General features: G+C 41.5%; 2 protein-coding genes across 7 annotated transcripts; one reads left to right on the forward strand and one right to left on the reverse strand.

The window, feature by feature from the left end:
- Window positions 1–2,500: 2,500 nt before the first annotated feature.
- Window positions 2,501–21,626, reverse strand: ZKSCAN4 (zinc finger with KRAB and SCAN domains 4). Of its 6 annotated transcripts, none has more exons than XM_012465827.3 (5): window positions 21,609–21,626; window positions 11,356–11,503; window positions 9,755–9,837; window positions 8,706–8,829; window positions 2,501–7,727 (listed from the first exon to the last, which is right to left on the reverse strand). In XM_012465827.3, exons 2-5 carry the CDS (start codon window positions 11,459–11,461, stop codon window positions 6,865–6,867), a joined length of 1,176 nt encoding a protein of 391 aa, XP_012321250.2. In that variant the 5' UTR covers window positions 11,462–11,503; window positions 21,609–21,626; the 3' UTR covers window positions 2,501–6,864. The 6 variants fall into 6 exon arrangements, with proteins under 6 accessions (XP_012321250.2, XP_064219184.1, XP_012321245.2 ...); XM_064363114.1 differs by lacking the exon at window positions 21,609–21,626 and adding an exon at window positions 15,609–15,874; XM_012465822.3 differs by lacking the exon at window positions 21,609–21,626 and adding an exon at window positions 12,894–15,597.
- Window positions 20,665–23,404, forward strand: NKAPL (NFKB activating protein like). The gene has a single exon (XM_012465843.2). It carries the CDS (start codon window positions 21,828–21,830, stop codon window positions 23,046–23,048), a length of 1,221 nt encoding a protein of 406 aa, XP_012321266.1. The 5' UTR covers window positions 20,665–21,827; the 3' UTR covers window positions 23,049–23,404.
- Window positions 23,405–24,060: the final 656 nt, after the last annotated feature.

Below are 24,060 nucleotides of genomic sequence, written 5' to 3' on the forward strand. Positions count from 1 at the left end.
CCACACTCGGCTAATTTTTTTGTACTGTTAGTAGAGACACGGTTTCACCAGGTAGGCCAGACTGATCTCCAACTCCTGACCTCAGGCAATCCACCTGCCTTGGCCTCCCAAAGTGCTGCGATTACAGGCGTAAGCCACCACGCCTGGCCTGCATTTTAAAAAATGATTTCCTTTGGACATCAAGTGCATAGAATTGTATTATTTATATTCCTTTATGTGATTCATAACACCCTGATATATTGGTCCATGTGTTAGTCTAGAATAGTAAAGACATGAAATCAACCCAAATGCCCATCAATGATAGACTGGATAAAGAAAATGTGGTACATATACACCATGGAATCCTATGCAGTCATAAAAAGGAACAAGATCATATCCTTTTCACGGTCATGGATGGAACTGGAAGTCATTATCCTCAGTGAACTATTGCAGGAACAGAAAACCAAACACCACATGTTCTCACTTATAAATGGGAGCTAAACAATGAGAACACAAGGACACATTGGGGAGAATAACAGACATTGGGGCCTTTTGGTGTGGGAGGTTGTTAGGGAGGGGGAGAGCATCAGGAAGAATAGCTGGTGGATGCTTGGCTTAATACCTGGGTGATGGGTTGATCTGTGCAGCAAACCACCGTGACACACGTTTACCTATGTAGCCAACCTGCATTTCCTGCACATGTACCCCGAAACTTAAAAGTTGAAGAAGAAAAAAAGGGTTGCTAGTACTATGTTCTCTAGTTATTTAGAATACTGAGCCTGATCGTAGTCTGTGAACAAATAACAAATATAGTCTGCTATATTTATTCATTTATTCAACAAACATTTATTAAGCACCTACTATTTGGCAGAAGTGGTGTATCTTAGGATACACCAATGAACAACATGCACAAATGCCCCTGCCTTTTGGAGTTTATCTTTCTAGCTGGGGTAGTCAGACAATGAACCATTAGAAGGTGGTAAAATGATACTTTAAAAAACCCAGCAGGCTAAGGAGAGGATCAGGCATGCCACTTTGTGAAGGGCAGGTTGCACATCCAATAAGGTGGCTGAATTAGGCCTTATGGAAAGAATGGCACTTGAGTGGAGACTTAAAAGAGGTTAGGAAGTTGGCCAAGTAAATTATTCTAGAAAGAGTGAGTAGCTAGAGCAGAGACCATGAATGGGTGTTTGCCTGTGTGTTCAAGAAACAACAAAGAGGTCAGTGTGGTTGGAACAGAGTGATTGAGGTGAAGAGGGTTAGAACAGGTCACAGCCTGGGCACAGAAACTCACTCACACCTGTAATCCCAGCACTTTGGGAGGCCAAGGTGGGTGGATCACTTGAGATCAGAGTTCAAGACCAGCCTGGCCAACACTGTGAAACCTTGTCTCTACTAAAAATACAAGAATTAGCCAGGTGTGGTGGCACATGCCAGTAATCCTAGCTACTTAGGAGACTGAGGCAGGAAAATTTATTGAACTCAGGAGGCAGGGTTTGCAGTGAGCCAAGATCACATCACTGCACTCCAGCCTGGGTGACCAAGTGAGACCCCTGCCTCAAAAAAAAAAAAAAAAAAAAAAAAAGTTGAGATAAGAGGTCAGAAAAGAGAAGTAATGTGAAGCCAGACTGTGAAGAGCCTTGCCTACTTCTGTAAGGGCTTAGGCTGTTAATTTTGGTGAAGATGGAAACCATTGCAGGGTTTTGAGTGGAAGAATGATGTGTGTGATCCCACTTAGATTATGCAAGGATTTTAAAAAGGTTACTCTGACTGATACATTGAGAAGAGACCATGGGGAGACTCATTTGTAGGCTTCCATAGTAATAATCATGGGAGAGCAAAAGTGGCTCAGACCAGGATGGTAGCAGTGGAGGTGGTGAGAAATGATCAGCTGCTGAATCTACCTTTAAAGTAAGCCACAAATCAAAACCTAGCAGGTAAAAATACAGAGTAGCTCTCAAGCTCTTCCAGGGCAAAGACAACATCTCGTTCATCTTTATTTCCTTAGTGCCTGAACATAGACATGACATAAGCAATTGGGGGTTGTTGAATGAATAGTTAGGAATACATAACTTGTTTAGAAATAGGGAAAACCTAGTATTTCTGGAAGCAGATAGGCAAATATGCAAATATTTTGGCTGTGAAGGAATTTTGATTTACTTAAATAATATAAAAGGAAAAGTTGAGTCAGCCAATTTCCACATTCACTGATCTAAGAGGAACTCTTTTAGGTGCTGAGGTTACAATGAAAAGCCAGTCACGTATCTTGTGTATCTCTTGTATCCCTCATATCTCTCAGCCCCTCAGCAGGTGTTCCCTACCCTGTGCTATTAGTGGGTCTGTAAAGCTACAAACTCCATTTCCCAGGCTCCCAATGCTTATGGGCAGAACTGGTGGGAGAGAAAAAAGGGAGAAAATCATTAAAGGTTTGAATGCTTTAGTTAATACTGGAAATGACAGTTGTTTTCTGACAGTTTGGAAATTGTGCAATCCATTATCTATTTAATAATTCACTCAGAGGAAAGGAATAGTCATATGGTTTATTACTTGTATACAAATAAGTTACATTAGGATTGCTTTCCTAGATCCCTGAAAACCTTGAAGTACCCACTTTAGAAATAGCAATTAAAAACAGGAATTTGAAAAAGCATGCAGAGGATTTTGGATAATATTCCAATACAACAAAATACACAGAACAGGTAGGAATATACCACAATGTTCAGCCATTAATTGGGAAAGGAGACCAGGAAATCTTGCTGCATTCAAATTCCAGGGTCATAGGTTGACATTGAAAATAGAAGGGGACTGCCAATGCCAGAAACCAAGTGAGAAATCTGAGTAAATACAACAATGAAAGGATATTTCTATAATAAGGGAACATGATACATTTTATAAAGTTCACAAGAATGTAGTCATGGAAAGTAGTCATCCCAAAAAATTTCTGTCACAGCAACTCCCTTTGAAATGTACAAAATAGATACTACTTATGTAAAGCTGACTGAAAAATAGCTTCCTCATTTGAATCTGTCAGACCCAATTTTGACTATCATGAGGAAAAACAAAAGATGGACTAAAACAGGTGTTTAGAGAAGGTAGATAAATTGAATTTACTTAGTCGTTAAAGTTCTTATCATGAATAATTGAGGAAATGGTACCATATATATTTGGGAATATACTGTCAAATAGTTATAGGATACTTTTAAAATATAGTCTTTTTTATTAAACAATTATAATTCCATTACATGGAGGTTTCCATTAACAAAGTGTTCAATCTCCATTTCTCTCAGCAACATTTTCAGTTTTTACATAGCACTTGTTGTTTGTATCAGCAGATCCTCAGAATCCTGTGAGGTATGTTGGCCTTTTTCCTCTATTCTTTTTTTTTTTTTTTTTTTTTTTTGAGACGGAGTTTCGCTCTTTTCGCTCGTTACCCAGGCTGGAGTGCAATGGCGCAATCTCAGCTCACCACAACCTCCGCCTCCTGGGTTCAGGCAATTCTCCTGCCTGAGCCTCCTGAGTAGCTGGGATTACAGGCACACACCACCATGCCCAGCTAATTTTTTGTATTTTTTTTTTAGTAGAGACAGGGTTTCACCATGTTGACCAGGATGGTCTCGATCTCTTGACCTCGTGATCCACCCGCCTCAGCCTCCCAAAGTGCTGGGATTACAGGCGTGAGCCACCGCGCCCGGCGGCCTTTTTCCTTTTTTTTTTTTTTTTCACTAAAGGAAGAGGCAGAGAAACTCTTTTGCAGAATTATATATATCTTTGCCGAAATTAAGAACATATCCAAGAGTGCTATTCATCAAAATCTTTTGTCATTATAACCATTCATTTTATTAAAGTAGAAAAAAAATGCTATAACCAGTTCCTACCCAAGCAAAGGGAGAAAAAAGAAAATAGAGGATTTCTGCACTGCTTCAGTTACAGAAATGAAATAGAATGGCAGACTAGTCACCACCAAAATTCCTAAAAACAATTTAAGAAAGCATGAAAAGTGAGATTTTATTATGCTTTATATACTGCTTATATCTTAACTAAGCAGTTTATTTTACTGGATCTAATTTCATTGGAAAATAACTTTTTTGGCCACCCTTTTTCAATAGGCTACAGATAAACCCATTTTATAATTCACCTATTTATAAACACATACCTTTGTTTTAAATGAAAGTGGGGTATCTAAAAGACTGTAAGCAAAATAATTTTCTTATTTGAAATTATATACCAGATAAAGTTTCCTACATAATATTTTGATTACAAAATATCAGTGGCTCCCCAGTGCTTACCGAATAAAATTTAAACTTTTTGCTCTGGCACTGAAGGCCCCTGCAATGTACCTATCTCTTCCAACTTGTTTTATTTACTAAATTTGACAAAGTTGTGAGTCATTTTAGCTTTTTAACATGCCACCCTGTCCATGTAATAATAACAGCTTGCACAACTGGAAGCACCCTTTTCCTTCTCCAAACTTCTACAAGCCTCATTTTATCACTCATAAGGCATTTATCATTCCACTGCTTTATTTGTGTGCAAGTCTTACCAACCTGATTGTACTTAAGGCCTAAGCTCAAGTGTGTGTGGGTGTGCATGTGCGTACGTACACACACACCCACACACACACACAGAGGCATTATTTCATCTCATCTGGCATAGCAGACACTGAAAAGTATTTTTTTATAGTAGTTTTCTCCTCTACAGAGAAGACTTTTAGGCTTGGAGGCACAGGAGTGGAAGGAGGCACAGTGGTCCTTAGTTAATCTTAGGAAGCTATATTTGTGTAATGCTTTCTGGTTTGTAAAAAGCTTTCACATATATCTCTTCATGTAACATCAGAAACAAATGTAACAGAAAAGTGAATAGAGTTGTCTCTAATGAGTTTAAATGTGTAAGATCAGAGGTATTAGCAAATATTGAGAAAAATTAAAAATGAAAGGAGAGAAAAGGAAATGGCTAGCTTTGTGGAAATAACAGAGTAGATTTAAAAGAAATTTTAAAAGGCTAGAAAAGATTGAGAAAGTCTACAGAACTTTGGAAAGCTAAAGAAGTTTTAAGTTAGATTGAAAAGGAGACAATGAAGGCAATAAAAGATTATAGGAATAAATAAAGGGAGAGCGGTATGGTTTTGAAAGTCTCTGGTCAGCCTGTGGTATTTCAGAGCGGGAATCCAGAAAGAGTATTTGAGAATAGACAAGAACACCATGCTGGTGACTGAATAAAACGTAGTCAGGGATTTCATCAGAAGCAGAATCCATTCATGACAGTCTGGCAATGCTGGAAGATGCTAGTAGGCACTTGAGCACTTCAGAAGTCAGTCTTCTAAGCACGCAGGTGATTTGAGTGAAAACAAAAAATATCGAAAAATTCTCATTCCTTGTGAATAACTCACAGCATTGAGTCTTGACATCACATATTGACACTTTGGATATTGTACAATCCTTTTCATCAGATACCTAGGATTCTCAATGTGTTTCTGAACGGATACATTTTCTTTTTTTTTTTTTTACTTTTTGAGGCAGTCTCACTCACTCTGTCACCCAGGCTGGAGTGCAGTGGCACGATCTCGGCTCACTGCAACCTCCACCTCCCAGGTTCAAGTGATTCTCCTACCTTGGCCTCCCAAGTAGCAGGGATTATAGGCATGTGCCACCATGCCTGGCTAATTTTTGTATTTTTTGTGGAGATGGGGTTTCACCGTATTGACCATGCTAGTCTCAAACTTCTGACTTCATGTAATCCACCCACCTTAGTCTCCCATAGGCGTGAGCCATGGCACCCAGCCTGAACAGATACATTTTCTCCTACCACTCACACGTGAGTTTCTATCTTCATAAGCTGCCTCTAACCTGATCTTCCTACCCCAACTGACAGGGCAGTTTTGAAACCATGAATAATAATTATAAATATTTGGTATGAATCTTCTGACCTGGAAAAAGTTTAAGCTTAGCTGGCATAAGTCTTGATGCACAGTCAGGTATAAACTGGGGAAGAGGGACACAGATGACATCTCAGCACTTAGGCCCAAGATAACTAAAAGGTAAGAAACAAGATGGTAAGTGTTACAGAATGCGTTCAAAATTCATAATCATTTTGATCTAACTTGATAAGTTGATTTTTATTTACCTGAATGTGAAAGATTTCCCCCTAAAGAGTGGCAAAATTAACATTGACTAAAGAGTGGAGTTCTGTGGAACAGCCTCACATGTCTTAATGATAAAGAAGCTGTTTAAGGCATTCTTCCCATCTGTACTATCATGGTAAAGAAATATGGATTCCCCCACCCCAATTCTGAAAACAGTATGTACGTGGCAACAAATACACTAGACTGACCCAGAATCTAGGACCTCAGAGAATAGTACATAAACACAAGGGGCATAAGTTAGAAATTTTTCAGAGATCTAGACAACACAAGATTTCCACAGCTACAAAGGTCATTTTACTGGTACATTTAATAAATGTTTATTAGCACCTATATACAAGGCACAATGGGGAAAAAAGACCTCATGGATCTGAACAAGTTGTGAAAGACTCATTAGAGGCAAAATAAATGGTCAGAGCAGCAGCTTCCCAGATCAGGGCCATCAACCAGATGTCATAAAGTGCTGGCTGAGGGCAATTAGCCAGTCCAGAAGGCCATTTAAATCCACTGGGTGAGAACAAACTATTTTAGGTTCTACAACTTCCAGACAACTCTCCTATGGCCTCCTATCAAATGACTTCTTCCAATCACTTTCTAGAATGTAGACGAGAACTCATCATTTCAGCCAGACTACATTTTCCAATACCTGATGATGTATTGTGGTAAATAACTTCTGTAACCATTAAGGGCTCTAGGGTAGCCTCAGTTCAAAGACAAATGAGCACCAATGTTGGCATGAATACCATGGGTCACTGTGAAAGACTTTTTTTCCCTACATGGCTTCTCTGATGTTGAACAAGGTATGAAGTTCGAGTGAAACCTTTTCCACATGTGTCACACTGATAGGGTTTCTCACCAGTGTGGATTTTTTGATGTTCAATAAGACTTCGATTCCGTGTGAAACTTCTGTCACATTCATTACATTTATAAGACACGGGAGCCTCAACATTTTCCCACTGGCCTTCTGTCCTACCCTGACCTTCCCAGGACATTCCATGCTCAGGATTCTGAAAATTTTTATCACCATGAATCCTCTGATGTCTCAGGAGATGTGAATTCCGCCTAAAAGCTTTGCCGCACATATTGCACTGGTATGGCTTCTCCCCAGTATGAATTTTGTGATGTTCAAGGAGGCTGCAGCTCTGACTGAAAGCCTTCCCACAGTCATCACACTCATAGGGCTTCTCCCCAGTGTGGGTTCTCTGGTGTTTGATAAGGTTTGAGCTGTGACTGAAGACCTTACCACATTCTTCACACTCATATGGCTTCTCACCAGTGTGGACTCTCTGATGAATGACGAGGGCAGAGCTCCCAATGAAGGTCTTCCCACAGTCTTCACATTCGTAGGGCTTCTCACCAGTATGGATTCTCCTGTGTTTAGTCAGGCCTGAACTTTGAGCAAAACTCTTTCCACATTCATGGCAATAATGTCGCCTACTCCCTACGGCATTTTTCTGCTTTCTTTGTAACCTGCCCTCCTGTTCACCAGCTTCTGCACATGTAGGAATCTGGACCATGTCTTCACTCAGATGGCACGATATCTTCCCATGCTTTTTTTCTGGAAGCTCCTCAGCTGGAGGCAAGTCGCTGCTCTTAGTCTGTATTTCACCACCTGAAACAACAAATGGCTGGCAACTGTGGTTACGCCCTGCCATGGGAGGAAAGCTCTGTGATTAGTACCAGGGAGGCAAAAATGACAGAGGTCTACAAATGCCCGGGATGAGGATATAAGTGCTAGAAAAAGGATGGGAACAAAAGGGAAGAACAGAGTGCTGGGGAGGAGGGAGACCTGAGAATGGGAATGGGGCCATTGGAAGGGTACAAATAGGGAGTGGAGGGAAAGTGGTGAGAACCCAGGACTGTGCAGGGGACATAGGTGGTGGTTCTAAGCACTAAGAATAGTAAGCCAGGGCCATGCACCTAGGATTAGATTTTGAAAGGGCTGAGCAGAAGGCGATAGTAACAGGGCAAGTGGAAGGATTTCTGAAGCATCTGTAAGAAATGGCAAAAGTGAAGACTAGAAATTAGTGACAGATCAATGACATGGGCCATCGTCTCTTTGCCCCCGGCGGAAGCAAAGTTCTAGAACAGAACTGGCATTGGCGCTAGGAGTTCTGAGTTAGAGGCCTCACTGTGCCACCAGTAAGCTATGGGGTCTCAAATAAGTGAGGTAATCTATGCCTCTGCACCCTCACCCCTAAGGTCAGGGTCTGTAGTTGATGTCTAAGGTTGCTTCTGGCTCTCCCATTCTGAAACCATGGCCCATTTTCTGAAGAGGTCCCCAGCTTTCCTCTTCAGTCAGGGATAAGAACAAGAGGACATCAACATTTACTGATCATCTCCTATGAGCCAGACCTGTACTAGGAATTGTGTCAACTTCACCCCACTTATCCTAAATAGAACACTGGCATGGCAGAGGAGAACTCAAGGTCAGGAGGGGTAAGGAGCTAGTAGTCAGTAACAGGTTTTCAGAAATGGTGATTCTGAATCCAAACATAATGGGACTCAACAGCTTCTAACAGCCCATTAGGTTCTAATACACAAAGAACGCCAAGAAATCTTATGAGAAATTAGTGTCTATCAGTCTTACCAAGGGAGACCAGGCTGCTATGGTTCTCCTGCTTTTCATCTCTGTAGAGGTTCACCTGAGATGAATCCAGCTGTGTCCACCCAGGAGAGAGGGTCAGGGCCACATCTTCCATTTTCAGCAACTCCTAAAACAACAGGTACTCATAACTAGCTCTTCTTGCCCAAAATTACCCCCAAAGCAAAGAATGAACATCCCCTTTAAAGAGCCTCTTTGAAAAACAGCAAGTGTGGCACACCTACACCAATTTAACTTTATCTCTAATAAGATCTTTATCCAGAAAACCTGCCAAACAAAAGAAATATTACACACATTTTAGGATAAGTACTTTCATATAAATATCTAAACAGCCCAGAAGATGAAAAGGTTTGGAAAACAAGGGTCAATGTAGCAAAAGGAGAACTATGTCCAAATTTTCCAAAGACTTGCAGAATGCTTTGGCAAAGTGAGGGTAGGGGTTCATTTACATTAGTAGTTTAAAAAATACAGTGAAATCTAGGACTGAAGTGAGAAAATTAGGGGGAAAAAAGAATAATAGCCTCAAACACGGAGATCTTCAAGCAGGACATGAAAGGTTGGGTAGTAAATTGAAATCTAGGTTGAGAAAAGATTGTTCATATTGTAATATAAATAACTTTAAGAGGCTGTGCCTTATCTGATCTTTCAAGTAAAAGTTCTTTGAGGGCGAGGGCCGGGCCTTTATATCCCCCATCAACAGCACAGGTTATTTTACTTTAAAAAGCAAAACAGAATGACCATCCCAATAAAACCTTCAGTTTGCATTTGCTGAACTGCCCTTGTTGAAGAAGAAAAATCACATTGAGGAAGAGGCACAAAGAACACTCCAAGGTTGTTGTGAAACAGGAAAATCTTCTTAGCTGGGCACCAATGAAGGAAGACAATAATATGCAACTCTGGGACAGAGGAGAAAACTCAAATCCATGTAAACCTAGGATGGGGTGGAGTAGGATGGAGAGGGAGGAATCTAATGCAGAGCCCAACATTAGTAATAAGTGTGGGGCGCTGGGGGAGGGAGAGGAGCTCCAGCTCACCTGGGACCCTGGAGTGAGCCTGGAAGCTACCATTGCATCTTCTCTGCAGTGCCCTCCCTGGGCAAGCCCAGGAACCTGGAGAACTAAGAAGGAAAGAAGCTCTGGGTGAGAACTACCCTGGTATTCAACCTCCCTGCCTTGCAAAATCCAACTTAAAAAACTAGGGTAGTAAGTTCTTGCCAATAAGTTTATACAGAATGTGTTCCTTTCAAAAATGCTTGATTCCCACCAGCTCCAGTCCTAGGGCTGAAAGAAATCTGGTGTGCTCTGCAGATATACAAAAACCACATGTAGAATCCTTGGTAGGAGTAGTGAAATGAAAACAACATAACAAAGCTTTCCATTTGAAGACCTTTGGGTTTTGAATTTTGCTAGGAAATGGGGAGTAAAGAGGATTTTTTTGTTTTTGTTTTTGTTTTGTTTTGGTTAAAATGTCTTTAGTAGATATCAGGATGCTTTCCACTTCAGGTTGGAAAAACTAGGAGGAGGCCAGGCACAGTGGCTCATGCCTGTAATCCCAGCACTTTGTGGGGCTGAGACAGGTAGGTTGCCTGAGTTCTGGAGCTCAAGACCATCCTGGGCAACCTGGAGAAACCCATCTAAACCAAAATTACAAAAAATTAGCTGGGTGTGGTGACATGGGCCTGTGGTCACAGCTACTTAGGAGGCTGAGGTGGGAGGATTGCTTGACCTTGAGAGACAGGTTACACCACTGCACTCCAGCCTGGGTGACAGAGTGAGAACCCCATCTCAAAAAAGAAAAGAAAAAGAAAAACTAGGAGGACTCAGAAAAGGCTGGGTCTATACATGAGGAAATGGAAGACTGCTTAAATAGAACTTGCTAAGTCTCAAAAGAGAAGTAGACGAAACCTTAGGTTTCCCTACAATAAGTCAGTTTGCAAGGGGCAGAAACAAGTTGGTTTAGGCCAGGGTCTCTGCTGAGAAATAAAGATTGCATGTTGGATGGCATGTCCAAGTGTTGTATGTCTTAGGAATCTGCCCAGATGTTCACAGCAGATGAGGAACAGCATGGAACACACAGCTGCTTCCGATTAAGTGATATTCACTCTGTTCTAGTTACAGATTTGACAGGGTTTAGATTTATCCTCTTCTACTTGCAGTAGTCCTATTACCTCTGGAATGTTCTGACTGGCTTTACAAATTCTGCCTTATTTTCTTCATAGCACTTACCAATATCTACAATTGTATTATTAATTTATTTGCTGTCCTCCCTGCTAGAATGCAAACTCCATTAAAGCAAGAATTCTGTCTTATTGTTGGCTCTCTCCCCAGTGCCTCCAACATTGGCTACCATAGACGAGGCCTCCCTAAATACATATTTAATGAATAGAGGTCATCATGTTGTTTAAAAAACCGACTCTTTCTAGATACCAATCTTAATAAAATCAGATTTACTATGTCCTAGTTTGCTTAGGAAAGTTTTTCACCATTGTTTGAAATTTCTCTTTTAGTCTCAGTCTTAAAATACAGTCTCTCAGTGATGAGCATATAAAGTAACTGTAAACGGATCTTTTAGGTGATCTTTAAATGAAATTGGATGAAGTCTATAGAATTCACACAACCCAGAAGAGAATACTCACCTCTGTCTTGTAAGGGCTGGGATCCCAGAGATTCATGCTTGAATGGAGCCTTCATTGGCTGGCATTGGCTACTCTGAGACCTTTGAGTTTGTGTCAATAGTGCCATCTTGCAACAGAGCAGCTCTTGCCCTTGGTCACCAACTGGAACCTAGAAGTCATTAGTTTTAGTTATCTGCCCAACATTTCTATTATGTTTTCCATGTGCTTTCTATTTTCTAGGCACTGTTTCTACAAGCCTTATGATATTAACACAATTGATATAGATAACAACCCTATGAGCTATTGTTCTGGATTTTTGTGGTAAGTTGCTGAAAATGGAGACGTGGCCCTGGTCCTCTCTCCTGCGTGGACAGCATTTAAGCAGCTTGCCCATGTCACCCAGCTAATAAGTGGCAATGCTAGGATGGGAGCTCAGACAGAATGACTCCAGACTCCATGTTCTTACCATTACTCTAGGCTACCTCATTATATACATCTGTGTGTTTACGAAAACCCTTTGGACACTGGTGCTGAATTCTCAAAGAATACTAACATATTTTCTAATCTGAAAAATGAGGATAATAATTTCTACTTTATGGGGTTTTGGAAACCCATAAATAAGATCACAGTACGTGAAATCACCTAACACAGGGCCTGGCACATAGTTATGTTCTCATTTAAAGCAGGTTTCCTTCCAGACATTTATAGTTAAATTACAGTTTTCAAGTTACTGTCTCACATTTTCCCACCTCAGAATTTCCCACCTCTTTTATGAAGAAGGAAGCTAAGAGACTTGCAATGACTTCCCACTGTTACAGGGCTCGGGTGTAATAGACCCAAGTCAAGAATCTTCGTATCCAGCTCTCCAGTTAGAAGGCTCTGGCCACAGAGGTCCTCTGAGGGTGTGTGCACAGGGACACCACAGAACGATGTAAAGAAGAAACAGTATCACAGAACAGGGAAGATAGAGGTAGAAATTGGCCCACTTTATACCAGAGGTTCATAACCAGTGGTCCATGGATTTTGTCCTAAGTGGTCCATGAACTTAGACGGGATAAAAACTCATCTTATTTTTACTGGTCTTTATGAGAGAGTTAGCATTTCCTTCAATTATGAATGGAAGCAACAAGTCAGGGTACCGTAAGCAGTACCCAGGTCTTTGTCACCAATAGAACCTGCACATGTTTTCACATCACATTACAACCAGGCAAATCGATGTTTATCACCATTTTGAAATTGCAAATTAGAATCCCTGTCCCTAGGTCACATTATTTAGTGCAGTAATAACAAACCTCATATATGACTTTAATACAAATTTAATTCTTTGCTAACTGTGTCAATATGATTGTGCTCTTTTGTAATCCTTTATAGTTTCTTTATGTATTTAAAACTATAATTCTGAGAGCAAGTCCAGGGACTTCACCTTACTGCCAAGGAGGTTCACGGTACAAAAAGAGATGGAGAACTCCCGGATCTTAAGGGGATGCCCCTCACTCCGATCTTGAGATGTCAGGAGGAAACGGACCACAGCGCTGAGATACTAAACCTGTTCTTTCTACCTGCGGCGCCGGCTCATCCAGCTGCCTCTCCAAATACTCCAGCAGCAGCACCACCTCCTCCCCGCTCTCTGGATGCTGCTCCCGCACCCAGCTCTGCACGCTCCCCGGCAGGATGGTCAGGAACTGCTCCAGCACCAGCAGCTCCAGGATCTGCTCCTTGCTGTGCATCTCAGGCTGCAGCCACTGTCGGCAGAGCTCTCGGAGCCGGCTCAGCGCCTCGCGGGGGCCCGCAACCTCCGGGAATCGGAAGCCTCGGAAGCGCTGGCGGGAGCGCTCGGGGTCCCCAGCAGGGCTGCCGGGTGCGCTCAGCTCCACCGTCAAGGCGGAGACTTCCTCCTTCTCCACCTTCACGGTCAGGAGCCCCGTCTCGTCCGCTGCCGACTGGGCGTCCAGGGCTGCGTTTTTTCTCGGTTCTCTAGCCATCCTGACCCACGGCAGTACCCAGGTCTCACTCTAGTGGCGACCTGTGTCTCTTCAGAGGATTCTGGAAAGGTGGTAAACTGTCCAGTAAAACTGCATGTGGAGCCCCTCCTCTCATGCCCAGGGGCGCAGGATACCCCTGAGGCGCAGCTGCACAGATCTCTCTTATAGTCCGTGCGTTTGCGGGGTCGTCCTCTGCACCCCACTGTGAATTCCGCAGTAAGTATCCCTAGAGGATGTCTTTGGGGATGAAAGTGATCACTCTCCAGACACAGGAGGGAAGTTGAGGCTGGGGCACAGGAAGCCTCGGTGGGAACCAAGACCACTTCCTGGGCTCTCTAGGAAGCTCCTCTCGGTGGTTGGCTCCGAATTAACCCATTAGCTACCCTGTCCTTACCTCCACACAAAGGAAGGCAGTTAAGGGAAAGAGAAGGAAAAGGATGACAGACCCTGGATCATAACAAATAGGATTGATTCTTTAAATCCAGGAAGGATGCCGCTGTGGCTCATATTTCTTTCCTATGTAAAGCTTGCCTAAGCAGCTGGCATAAAATTGACACTAAAATTCAGCTGGAAAGTAGGGGTTTCCCAGAGCCCTGAGAACTCTGGCAGGAGGAACTTTAGTCTCTCTCAGAAACATCAGAGCAGCAGAACACATCACCAGGCACTTGCCTGGAGCGAGCAGTGGCTGCCCTTTTCCTTCCCCTCTCACTCATCACTTTTTTTACTCCTCCTTAAGGCCAAACTACTTGAAAGAAAGCCCTCCCCACCCTGACTCTAGCCCTCACATCCCACTAATCCTTTACACACTGTCCCACTCCCCCACTCACCACTCTCTACATTCCATGCCTGCTTCTCTGGCAATCAGGCTTATGCTGCTCTCCACCTCCAGAAACTCTCTAGTCTCTGGCTTCAGGGACTGCATTCTCTTCTGCTTTCTTCCTTCTTGTTTCTTCCCAGCCCCCATTCACAGTCAAGCACAGTGGCTAGATATACAGGGAGCCAGGTTACCTGTGTAATCCTGGCTTTAACACTCACTAACTGGCTGGGTGATCTTGGTAAATTACTTAACCTCCCTGTGCCCGACTCTTCCAATCTGTAAATAGGGAAAATAATAGTAGATAGGGATGTTGTGGGCATTAGTAGGGATTAGATAATGTTGCGAGTACTCTTGGGTAATGTGCTTAGAACAACGCTTGGCATGTGATAAACTAGGCCTATCCTATAATAGAAGAAAGCCCTGAGAATTCTTTGAACCAGATGGGACTCGATTTTAAGCCATAAGTGACTGTAAGTTATTTGGCTGGACACTTGAGTAAGCCCTTTTTTACGCAGTAGAATGAAGAACCTGAGTCCTGGGGCTCCTGGGAGCCAGGATGCCAGGAGGGACCATGGACAGGGACTTCGTGGCAGTGGGACCTCTGCTGGAGTTTGGTGGGCAGTCAGCTTGAGGAATCCCCACCTCTTGCCCACCAGAGGCCCATTTCCTTTCCTGGAGTTGGGATCCTATTCCAATGGCTCCTGGTGCTTGGGAAACTCTGAGCTGCAGGTGCAGCTAGACAGAGCGTGTTTCAGAGGTCTGGCTTCTTTGACCACTCCTGGCAGGAAAGGAACTTAAAGAATCAATTTTCTGTGGTTTGTCTGTTCAGGAACCAGAGACATCCTGGAGAATCCATCCTGGTTTTCCACTCCAAAACAAGCTGATTTTATCTAAATCACATTAGATATAGTTTTCAAGAAATCTGAGGAGACAAGGACTAAGGACAAAATGGAACAAAATCATCATTTCTTATTTCTCCTAGAAGCAGGTGGAGACTTGTAGTTGCCTGTCTTTTAGAAGTAGGTGGATTTTTCTAGCAAGAATATTGAGATTTGGAGGTAGAATAGGTGAAAGATGATGAAAACTATATTCTTGTGGATTGCAGAATTATGACGAAGCTCCATACAGCATCTCAGAGTTATGAAGATTAGCTGAGGTAACTTCTGAAAAGTGACTACACACACAATGCTTCAAAGCTGTCAATTCCACTATCCCACAGGACACTCTGGTTGACTACCAAATGTCCGGTCCCCTATTCTGTCATGTTAAGAGATTCTTGTTTGTTTGTTTCTGGATAAGAATGTGAGCACTTGAAAATATTTCTCTCCCCAAACACGTGAAGATAGAGGGAGCCTTTTGACCCAATTCCAGACAGTGAGATGAAAGCAAAACCACTGAACGGAGTTTTTAGGAAAACTACATTTTATGACCAAAAAAAAAAAAAAAAAAAAAGAATGACTCAAACTAGCCCATACCTTTGGCCCTCCCTTCCTATTCTCTGGTAGAATGGCCATCTTTTCATGAGGAGGCAACCATGAAGATGAAAGCCATTTGCTGGAAGCAGAAAGTTATTGAAAAATATTGAAGCAGAAAGAGAAGAAACATGGAACATTCATGATGTCATAGAGCTGCTATAACCACTTTGAATTGCTCCTAAGAAGATACAAATTTTAAGCTGATTGTCAATACTCCTTGTATTGACACTTTCTCAATAAGTTTACCTGAATGATTCATGTTCATTGGGACACCATTTCAGTAATGATCAGGTCACCAGCAAAGACTTTTTAGAAAAGGTATAAAAATAAAAATTTAAGTCATTGGAAATGCCAATGACTTAAAAGTCTTTTAAAGGAGGGATGTGTTATTCCAAGTTCTTTCTTAGTCTTTGCCAAAATACACAATTTTTGCCTAGTTTTAATCCCTGAACAGATAGAATATTGATGCAGTTTTTAAATGTTTTATAGATTTAGTGGGTACAAGTGCAGTTTTGTTACATGGATATACTGCATAGTGAAGTCTGGGCTTTTAGTGTACCTGTCACCTTAATAGTGAACATTGTAGCCAATAGGTATTTTTTTTTTTTGAGGCAGGGTCTCACCCTGTTGCCCAGGCTGGAATGCAGTGTCATGATCATGGCTCATTGCAGCCTTTACCTCCTGGGCTCAACAAATCCTCCCACCTCAGTGTCTCAAGTAGCTCAGACCACAGTGCATGCCACCACACCTGGCTAATTTTTTATTTTTATTTTTTGTAGCGATAGGGTCTTTCCATGTTGCCTAGACTGGTCTTGAAATCCTGGGCTCAAGCAATCTGTCTCAGTCTCTTAAAGTGCTGGGATTATAGGTGTGAGCCACTGTGCCCGGCCCCAGTAGGTAATTTTTCAACCTTCAAGCCCTTCCACCCTCCCACCTTTTGGAATCTCCAGTGTCTATTATTTGCCTCTGTATGTCCATGTGTACCCATGGTTTAGCTCCCACTTATAAGTGAGAACATGTGGTATTTGACTTTCTGTTTCTTAGTTATTTCATTAGGATAATTGCCTCCAGTTCCATCCATGTTGCTGCAAAAGACATTATTTCATTCATTTTTATGGCTGATGTAGTTTTTTTTTTTTAACCTAACCTTATGCTATAAACACTCCCATGTCAGTTTTTGTTTTTAATTTTTGTTTTTGTTTTAGATGCTTCAAAACGGTTCTCATTAGTGAACGTCTCATATTGACATAAAGCAAAGTATTGCCTTTATTGTTGTTTTTATGTGTAAAGGTCACTAAATATATGTGTAAAGGCAGTCTGAAGTAATTTAGAAAGGAATTGAATTCCATTTTGTCTCCAGAACTCTATAAATTTGCTTATTAGAAATTTCTTTCTTTTTTTTTTTTTAGACCGAGTCACACTCTGTCACCCAGGCTGGAGTGCACTGGCATGATCTCAGCTCACTGCAGTCTCCACCTCCCAGGTTCAAGCGATTCTCCTGCCTCAGCCTCCCAAGTTGCTGGGACTATAGGCATGCACCACCATGCCCAGGTAATTGTTGTACCTTTAGTAGAGATGAGGTTTCACCATGTTGGGCAGGCTATTCTCAAACTCCTGACCTCAAGTGATCCACCTGCCTCCGCCTCCCAAAGTACTAGGATTACAGGCGTGACCACCATGCCAGGCCAAGATTTTCTTGATAATAAGTATAGATTGGGACAAACTAATATTAAGTGCCTCCTTGTGTAATGCAATAAGATATATATAATATCTCCTATGTGATCAGCCAAACAGGATCACCTTGAATCTCATCTTGAAGAAACAATCAGATAAATTCAAATTGTGAGATATTTTTAAAAACAATCACCCTGGCCTCTTCAAACTATGTCAATTAATTAAAAAATAAATTGAGGGGAGTGCCTTAGTCCCTTTGGACTACTGTATCAAAATACTGTAAACCAGGTGGCTTATAAACAACAGAAATTTATTTCTCACAGTTGTGAAAGCTGAGAAATCCAAGATCAAGGTGTAGGCAGATTTGGTGTCTATGGAGGGTCTGCCTTCTGGTTCATAGATGGCACCTTCTAGCTGTGTCCTTACATGGTGGAAGGGGCAAGGCAGCTCTCTGGGACCTCTTTCATAAGGGTACTAATCCCACTCATGAGGGATCTGCTCTTACGATCTAATTACCTCCCAGAAGCCCCATATCCTAACACTATCACATTGGTGATTAGATTTCAACATATGAATTATAAAGGCACACAAACATTCAGACTAGGCAGATAAACTGTTCTAGATTTAAGAGACTAAAGTGTTATAATAAATGCTATGCATGAACGTTGAATGGATTCTAGATTTAAAAACGCACACAAAATATTCAATACCACCTCAATGACATTTTTTGAACAATTGAAGAATTTTAAACACATCCTATATGTTTTGACTGTAAGGACGATATTGTGAGTATAAAGGAAAATGTCGTTTTTATGCATTCATCACTGAAATAGTTAGAGGTGAAGCATTATAATGTCTGCAATCTTCTTTTGAGTAAGAAACCAAATCTTAACCACTAGTGAATCTAGGTAAGTGATATATGGGTGTTTGAACTTTTCTGTAGGTTTTAAAGTTTTTAAAATAAAAACGAACTTTTCTGTAGGTTTTAAAGTTTTTAAAATAAAAATTGGGGGCTAGGCATAGTGGCTTATGCCTGTGATGCCAGCACTTTCAAAGACTGAGGTGGGAGGGTCACTTGAGCCCAAGAGTTTGAGACCAGCCTGGGCAACGTCTGTCTGGAGACAGGGTCTAGCTCTATAAAAAATCAAAAATCAGTTGGGCATAACTGTGGTCCTAGCTACTTGGGAGGCTGAGATGGAAGGATCACTTAAACCCAGAAGGTCAAGGGTGCAGTGAGCCATGATGGTACCACTGCACTCTAGCATGGGCAACAGAGTAAGACCCTGTCTCAAAAAATATTAAAATAAAATAAAAATGGGAGGAAACATTTATGAAAAACAATTTTGAGAAATTTTAAGAAAGATAGTAAAATGCTACCTGTGAGAACAATTCCATTTTAGCTGAGTGTTCAACATCTGGTACTTCCCTTAATGATTAAAATGTATTGTTATTTCAAAAACTTTCCCCATTTTCATAAAGTTCTTCAAATATATTTCTGTGTTCTATACAAATGAATATTTGCTCATCTATAAATAAAATTTAGAAAATAAAAGCCCATCTTCTCATAAAAAGTTATGATAGGCATTTATTTTTATCCCTATAAGCATACTTTTTGCACCACTGCTTTTTCTGCTAAGTCAGGGGTTAGCAAACTGCTGCCTATAGACCAAAATTGGCCCACGGCCTCTTTTTTAAGTGGTCTGAGCGAGGAATTATTTTTATATTTTTTAATGGCTGGGGGAAAAATCAAAAGAATAATAAAATTTAGTAAAGTAAAAGTCATATGAAATTCACTTCAGTGTCTATAAATAAAGTTTTGTTGGAACACAGCCTTGTTCATTCACTTACATATTGTCTTTGGCTACTTTTGCCCTACAAGGGCAGAACCCTAATTAAACAAAATGCTTTTCATCCAAAAAAGAATTTAATTCTTCCCATTAGAAGATGCGAATTACAAAATTATACTCAATTATTATTGTTTGAATAATAATATAATAATATTGCATCAATAAAAATGTGCTTTTTCTTTTGTTATAAGTATGTAATATACACCATGGAATACTATACAGCCATAAAAAAGGAATGAGATCATGTCCTTTGCAGGGACATGGACAAAGCTAGAAGCCATTATCCTCAGCAAGGTAACCCAGGAACAGTAAACCAAACACCGCATGCTCTCATAAGTAGGAGTTGAACAACGAGAACACATGGACACAGGGAGGGGAACAACACACACCAGAGCCTGTAGGGGGTGGAGGAGGGGAGGGGGAGCATCAGGACAAATAGCTAATGCTTGTGGGGCTTAAAACCTAAATGATGGGTTCATAGGTGCAACAAACCACCATGGCACTTGTATACCTACATAACAAACCTACATGTTCTACACATGTATCCCGGGACTTAAAGTAAAACGAAAATTTTAAAAAACAGTTATCTATTCCTTGGAATAATTGAACAAGTTGTTGATTATGCTTTATCATTTTTTAAATGTACATTTTGTCTTAAAAATAAATATGTAATAATATCCTCAATTTTGCCTCTTGGCCCATAAAACCTAAAATATTTACTATTGGCCTTTTACAGAAAACGGTTGCCAACCCCTAGTCCTAGGTCATAAATTTTTTTTTTTTTTTTTTGAGACGGAGTTTCGCTCTTGTTACCCAGGCTGGAGTGCAATGGCGCGATCTTGGCTCACCGCAACCTCCACTTCCTGGGTTCAAGCAATTCTCCTGCCTCAGCCTCCCGAGTAGCTGGGACTACAGGCACGCGCCACCATGCCCAGCTAATTTTTTGTATTTTTAATAGAGACGGGGGTTCACCATGTTGACCAGGATGGTCTCGATCTCTTGACCTCGTGATCCACCTGCCTCAGCCTCCCAAAGTTATGGGATTATAGGCGTGAGCCCCCTCGCCCGGCCATAACTTTTCTAAAGATCAAAAATATATTCTAAATTTCACTTTCCTGTGTGCTACCTGAAATAAGTATTCCATCAATCAACTTGTTAATTCAAGTTTACATCAGATACTAAATGGCTTAAATTTAGTTATCCAAGTAAGACGTATCCATTTCATTGGCCTATCAAGTAGTTTATAACTCCAAAAAATTTTTTTATTTAGTTACAGAAACTCTATAGTACTTACTCTATCCATATATTTTCACTATACATGTGACCATTCACATATAATACTCCCTGCTGTTTACCAGTTCCTAAATTCACATAATTTATGCATGGAACCAATCCTTATCCCCTTCAATCAAATTACTAAATTTTTACTGAGAGCAAATGATATAATTTGGTCTTATTCTATTTAATTTCCCCCATTATGTTATTTAGAGTTCTAGCATCAGGAAGGTATCATTCTTAAGTTTTGGCCTGGCTGTCAAACCTAAGCAGATCAACTTAATTAGAGAGAACCAAGATGATGTTAATGCCTATTTACATTTTAAGATGAGGGATAAATGATCTTGTATAAAATGTCATTTCTGAGAGTGAGATATAATGTGTATACAGAGAGTAGTTTCCAAACTACAGAGTTTCTGAAGAAATCTCCCTAGATAGAAAGATATCTGTCTACAAAATGGAGTGGGATGCTTCTGTGTGTTTCTAGGATGGAAAAGTCTGTGAATTTAATAATTAAAATCATGACTCTTGGCCGGGCATGATCGCTCACGCCTGTAATTCCAGTACTTGAGAAGGCTGAGGCAGGAGGATTGCTTGAACCCAGGAGTTTGAGACCAGCCTCAGAAACAAAGTGACACCCGTCTCTACAAATAATTATTTAAAAATCAGCCTGCCTTGGTGGTGGGCACCTGCAGTCCCAGCTCCTCGGGAGGCTGAGTTGGATCACTTGAACCCGGAAAGTCAAGTCTGCCCTGAGCTGTGATCCTTCTACTGCACCCCAACCTGGGCGACAGAGTAAGATCCTTTCTTAAAAAAAAAAAAGTACAACTCTGTCCTTCACCTAGCTCAGAGACTGAGAAATTGATTCAAAAGAAGTTTTGGTGCTCGCTTCCCGTGGTAACAGGGGAGATTGGGAAGTGATTAATTAAACATATTTCCTCCACGAAGAGGATGGACAAGTTCCTTTTTTAGGAAGGAAAAAAGGAGGAGCGTTGGTAGTAGGGATCTTCCACAGAGGGGTAAAGTTAAGGAGACGGAAATGAAGGGTAAGAACAAATGGTGAGAAGCAAAATGGTAAAAGGCGAAATCGAAGTGGGTGTTTCAACACTAGAGAGAATCATAGACGCAAATTCGTCCTTTTATGTTCCCACACGGCTCAGGTTGTGGAATATAAGTCCTAAAAACAAGCGCGCCCCAATCCTACCTACTTCCCGCAGCCTCGGCCAAGGCCGGCGCCTCACAGCGCACGCGAGGATTCGTTTTTCCTTTGGTGACTGACAGGACGCGGAAGCCGTGCGTGGGCGGCCGTTTCTAGTGCGCCTGCGTGGGAGGCCGTGTTGAGTGCGCCTGCGCGGCCGCGAATCGCCACCTTTCATCTGTGTCTCTAGTAACCGCCCAGCGTTGACCGTTTGAGTTGCGGCTCATGCCCCCAGTCTCCCGGTCCCGCTATTCCGAAGACATCCTGAGCTCTCGTAGACGACGACGCAGCTCCTCGGGGAGCCCACCATCCGCGCGGAGCAGACGTTCCTCTAGGGATGGCCGTTCGCGCTCTCACTCCCGCGGCCGTGAGGGCCTCAGGCCTCCTTGTAGTGAGTCGGGCGTGGGCGCTCTTTACCCCTTTTGTACCTCTGGGTCGCAGGAGCGACCCCCAGGGCTCCGCACCTATGCTTTACCTTCCTCCTCGTTGACCTCGTATAGCGGATATCGCCACCGTCACCACCACTATGCGGAAGAGCGGCAGTGGGTGGAAGACTACGCGAAGGAGAAGGAAGAGAGCTATGGGCAGAGGAGGCTGAAGGAGAGAGAGAGGATTGGGGAGTTCGGAGCGCCTGAGGTGTGGGGCCTGTCTCCAAAGTTTCCTGAACCAGATTCTGATGAACATAGCCCAGTTGAGGATGAAGAGGTAAAGCATAGGAAGAGCAGCAGCTCAGACTCCAGCTCGGAGGAAAACGGGAAAAAGAAGACCAGTCGTTCAAGAAACAAGAGAAAAAGAAAGAATAAGTTGTCTAAAAGAAAACATAGGAAGTCTTCTGATTATAGTGACAGTAACTCAAACCCAGAAAAAAAATCTAACTCTGATGATGATAAAAAGAGAGTTAAAAAAGCCAAGAAGAAAGAGAAGAAAAAGAAACACAAAACAAAAGAATCCAAGAAAAAGAAGAAGAAGACTGAAAAAGAATCCAGTGACTCAAGCTGTAAAGATTCAGAAGAGTTGTCTGAAGATACGTGGATGGAGCAGCCAAACATTGCAGATACTATGGATTTAATAGGTCCAGAAGCACCTATAATACATACCTCTCAAGATGAGAAACCTTTGAACTATGGCCAAGCTTTGCTCCCTGGTGAAGGTGCAGCTATGGCTGAATATGTAAAAGCTGGAAAGCGAATCCCACGAAGAGGTGAAATTGGGTTGACAAGTGAAGAGATCGCTTCTTTTGAATGCTCAGGTTATGTCATGAGTGGTAGCAGGCATCGCAGAATGGAGGCTGTACGGCTACGTAAGGAGAACCAAATCTATAGTGCTGATGAGAAGAGAGCTCTTGCATCCTTTAACCAAGAAGAGAGACAAAAGAGAGAAAATAAGATTTTAGCCAGTTTTCGAGAGATGGTGTACAAAAAGACAAAAGGGAAAGATTACAAGTAAGGACTTACTAGTTGCACAGCAGGACTTTTAACAACAAAAGTTTTATATGACCAAAAGTATTAAAAGGCTTTATAGTGCTACTGTACTTACCATAGTAGTATGTGTCAAAGGAAAAAGCTTCTTTTGAGATGTCTTTAGCAGCTTATTTTTTTGACTTTAGAAAGTAAGTGTTTTAAAAATAGTCATTACAGGAGGGAAGTTAGTAAAAAGTGAATCTTTCACCGCAGCCCCTGACACCTTTCTTCCAAAAAATATCTTTTTTGGTGTCTTCTACACAGAATGTACATTCTGCACATACAAAAGGGTGTATGTTGCAGGATAAAGGTTAAGAGCTATTAAAAGTTTTTTTCCCGTTACTCTGTTTTGCCATTCATTTGCCCCAGGGGGACCAAAAGAAGCCCAGAAAGAACAAAAGGATTCCATTAAGTGTATACCTCTACTTTCAGTTAACAGGCTGGGTTAGAATATAGAAAATATTTACTGGCTCTTGAAAAGTCTGGAAGAAGGATGGATTTCCTGCATGGCTTTAATTAAACTTTGGCTTTCTTCTCCACTTTACTTTTCCAAGGGTCGTTTACCTTGGGCTGGTTTCCCATATATAACAAAAGGGCTGTCAAACCTCCTGAGTTCGGTTACCTTTTTTTCTGGTCCACCTCTGAAGAGAGAACATTTCTGAGTTGCCAATCCAAACAGGAATCCAGAGATTCACCATAATGGGATGAGCTTGGGCCACTTGCCCACTCAAAACAAGTGTTGTTGCTTAGGAAATAGAATGGCTTATCTGTGGAGTTGTAGACCAGTTGTACAGGAGTGGATTCTTGAATGAAAATCAGGTTGGTCAAGGGAGGTAGGCAACCAATAAATAAATGCCTATTACACTTTTGAATCATTTTTTAAAAGCATATAGTGGAGGTACATGTGTTAGAAATGAAAATTTTCTTGTAGAAAAGCTTGGCTTTGACTACTAGAAGCCAAATCCTGATTTAAGAGGATATAAGCTTTATTCATAAAA

Source organism: Aotus nancymaae, unplaced genomic scaffold, assembly GCF_030222135.1.
Source record: "Aotus nancymaae isolate 86718 unplaced genomic scaffold, 86718_ANA_hifiasm-v0.15.2.pri h1tg000051l, whole genome shotgun sequence".
NCBI lineage: Eukaryota > Metazoa > Chordata > Mammalia > Primates > Aotidae > Aotus > Aotus nancymaae.

Bases quoted from the DNA above. Each gene is read 5' to 3' on its own strand.
- NKAPL (XM_012465843.2), top strand. From the start codon at position 21,828: ATGCCCCCAGTCTCCCGGTCCCGCTATTCCGAAGACATCCTGAGCTCT.
- ZKSCAN4 (XM_012465822.3), bottom strand. From the start codon at position 13,316: ATGGCTAGAGAACCGAGAAAAAACGCAGCCCTGGACGCCCAGTCGGCA. The intron at 8,830-9,754 runs GTGAGCTGGAGC...CTGTTGTTTTAG, and splicing joins GGCTCACTCCAGGGTCCCAG to GAGTTGCTGAAAATGGAAGA. The intron at 7,728-8,705 runs GTAAGACTGATA...TTGTTGTTTCAG, and splicing joins TAGCAGCCTGGTCTCCCTTG to GTGGTGAAATACAGACTAAG.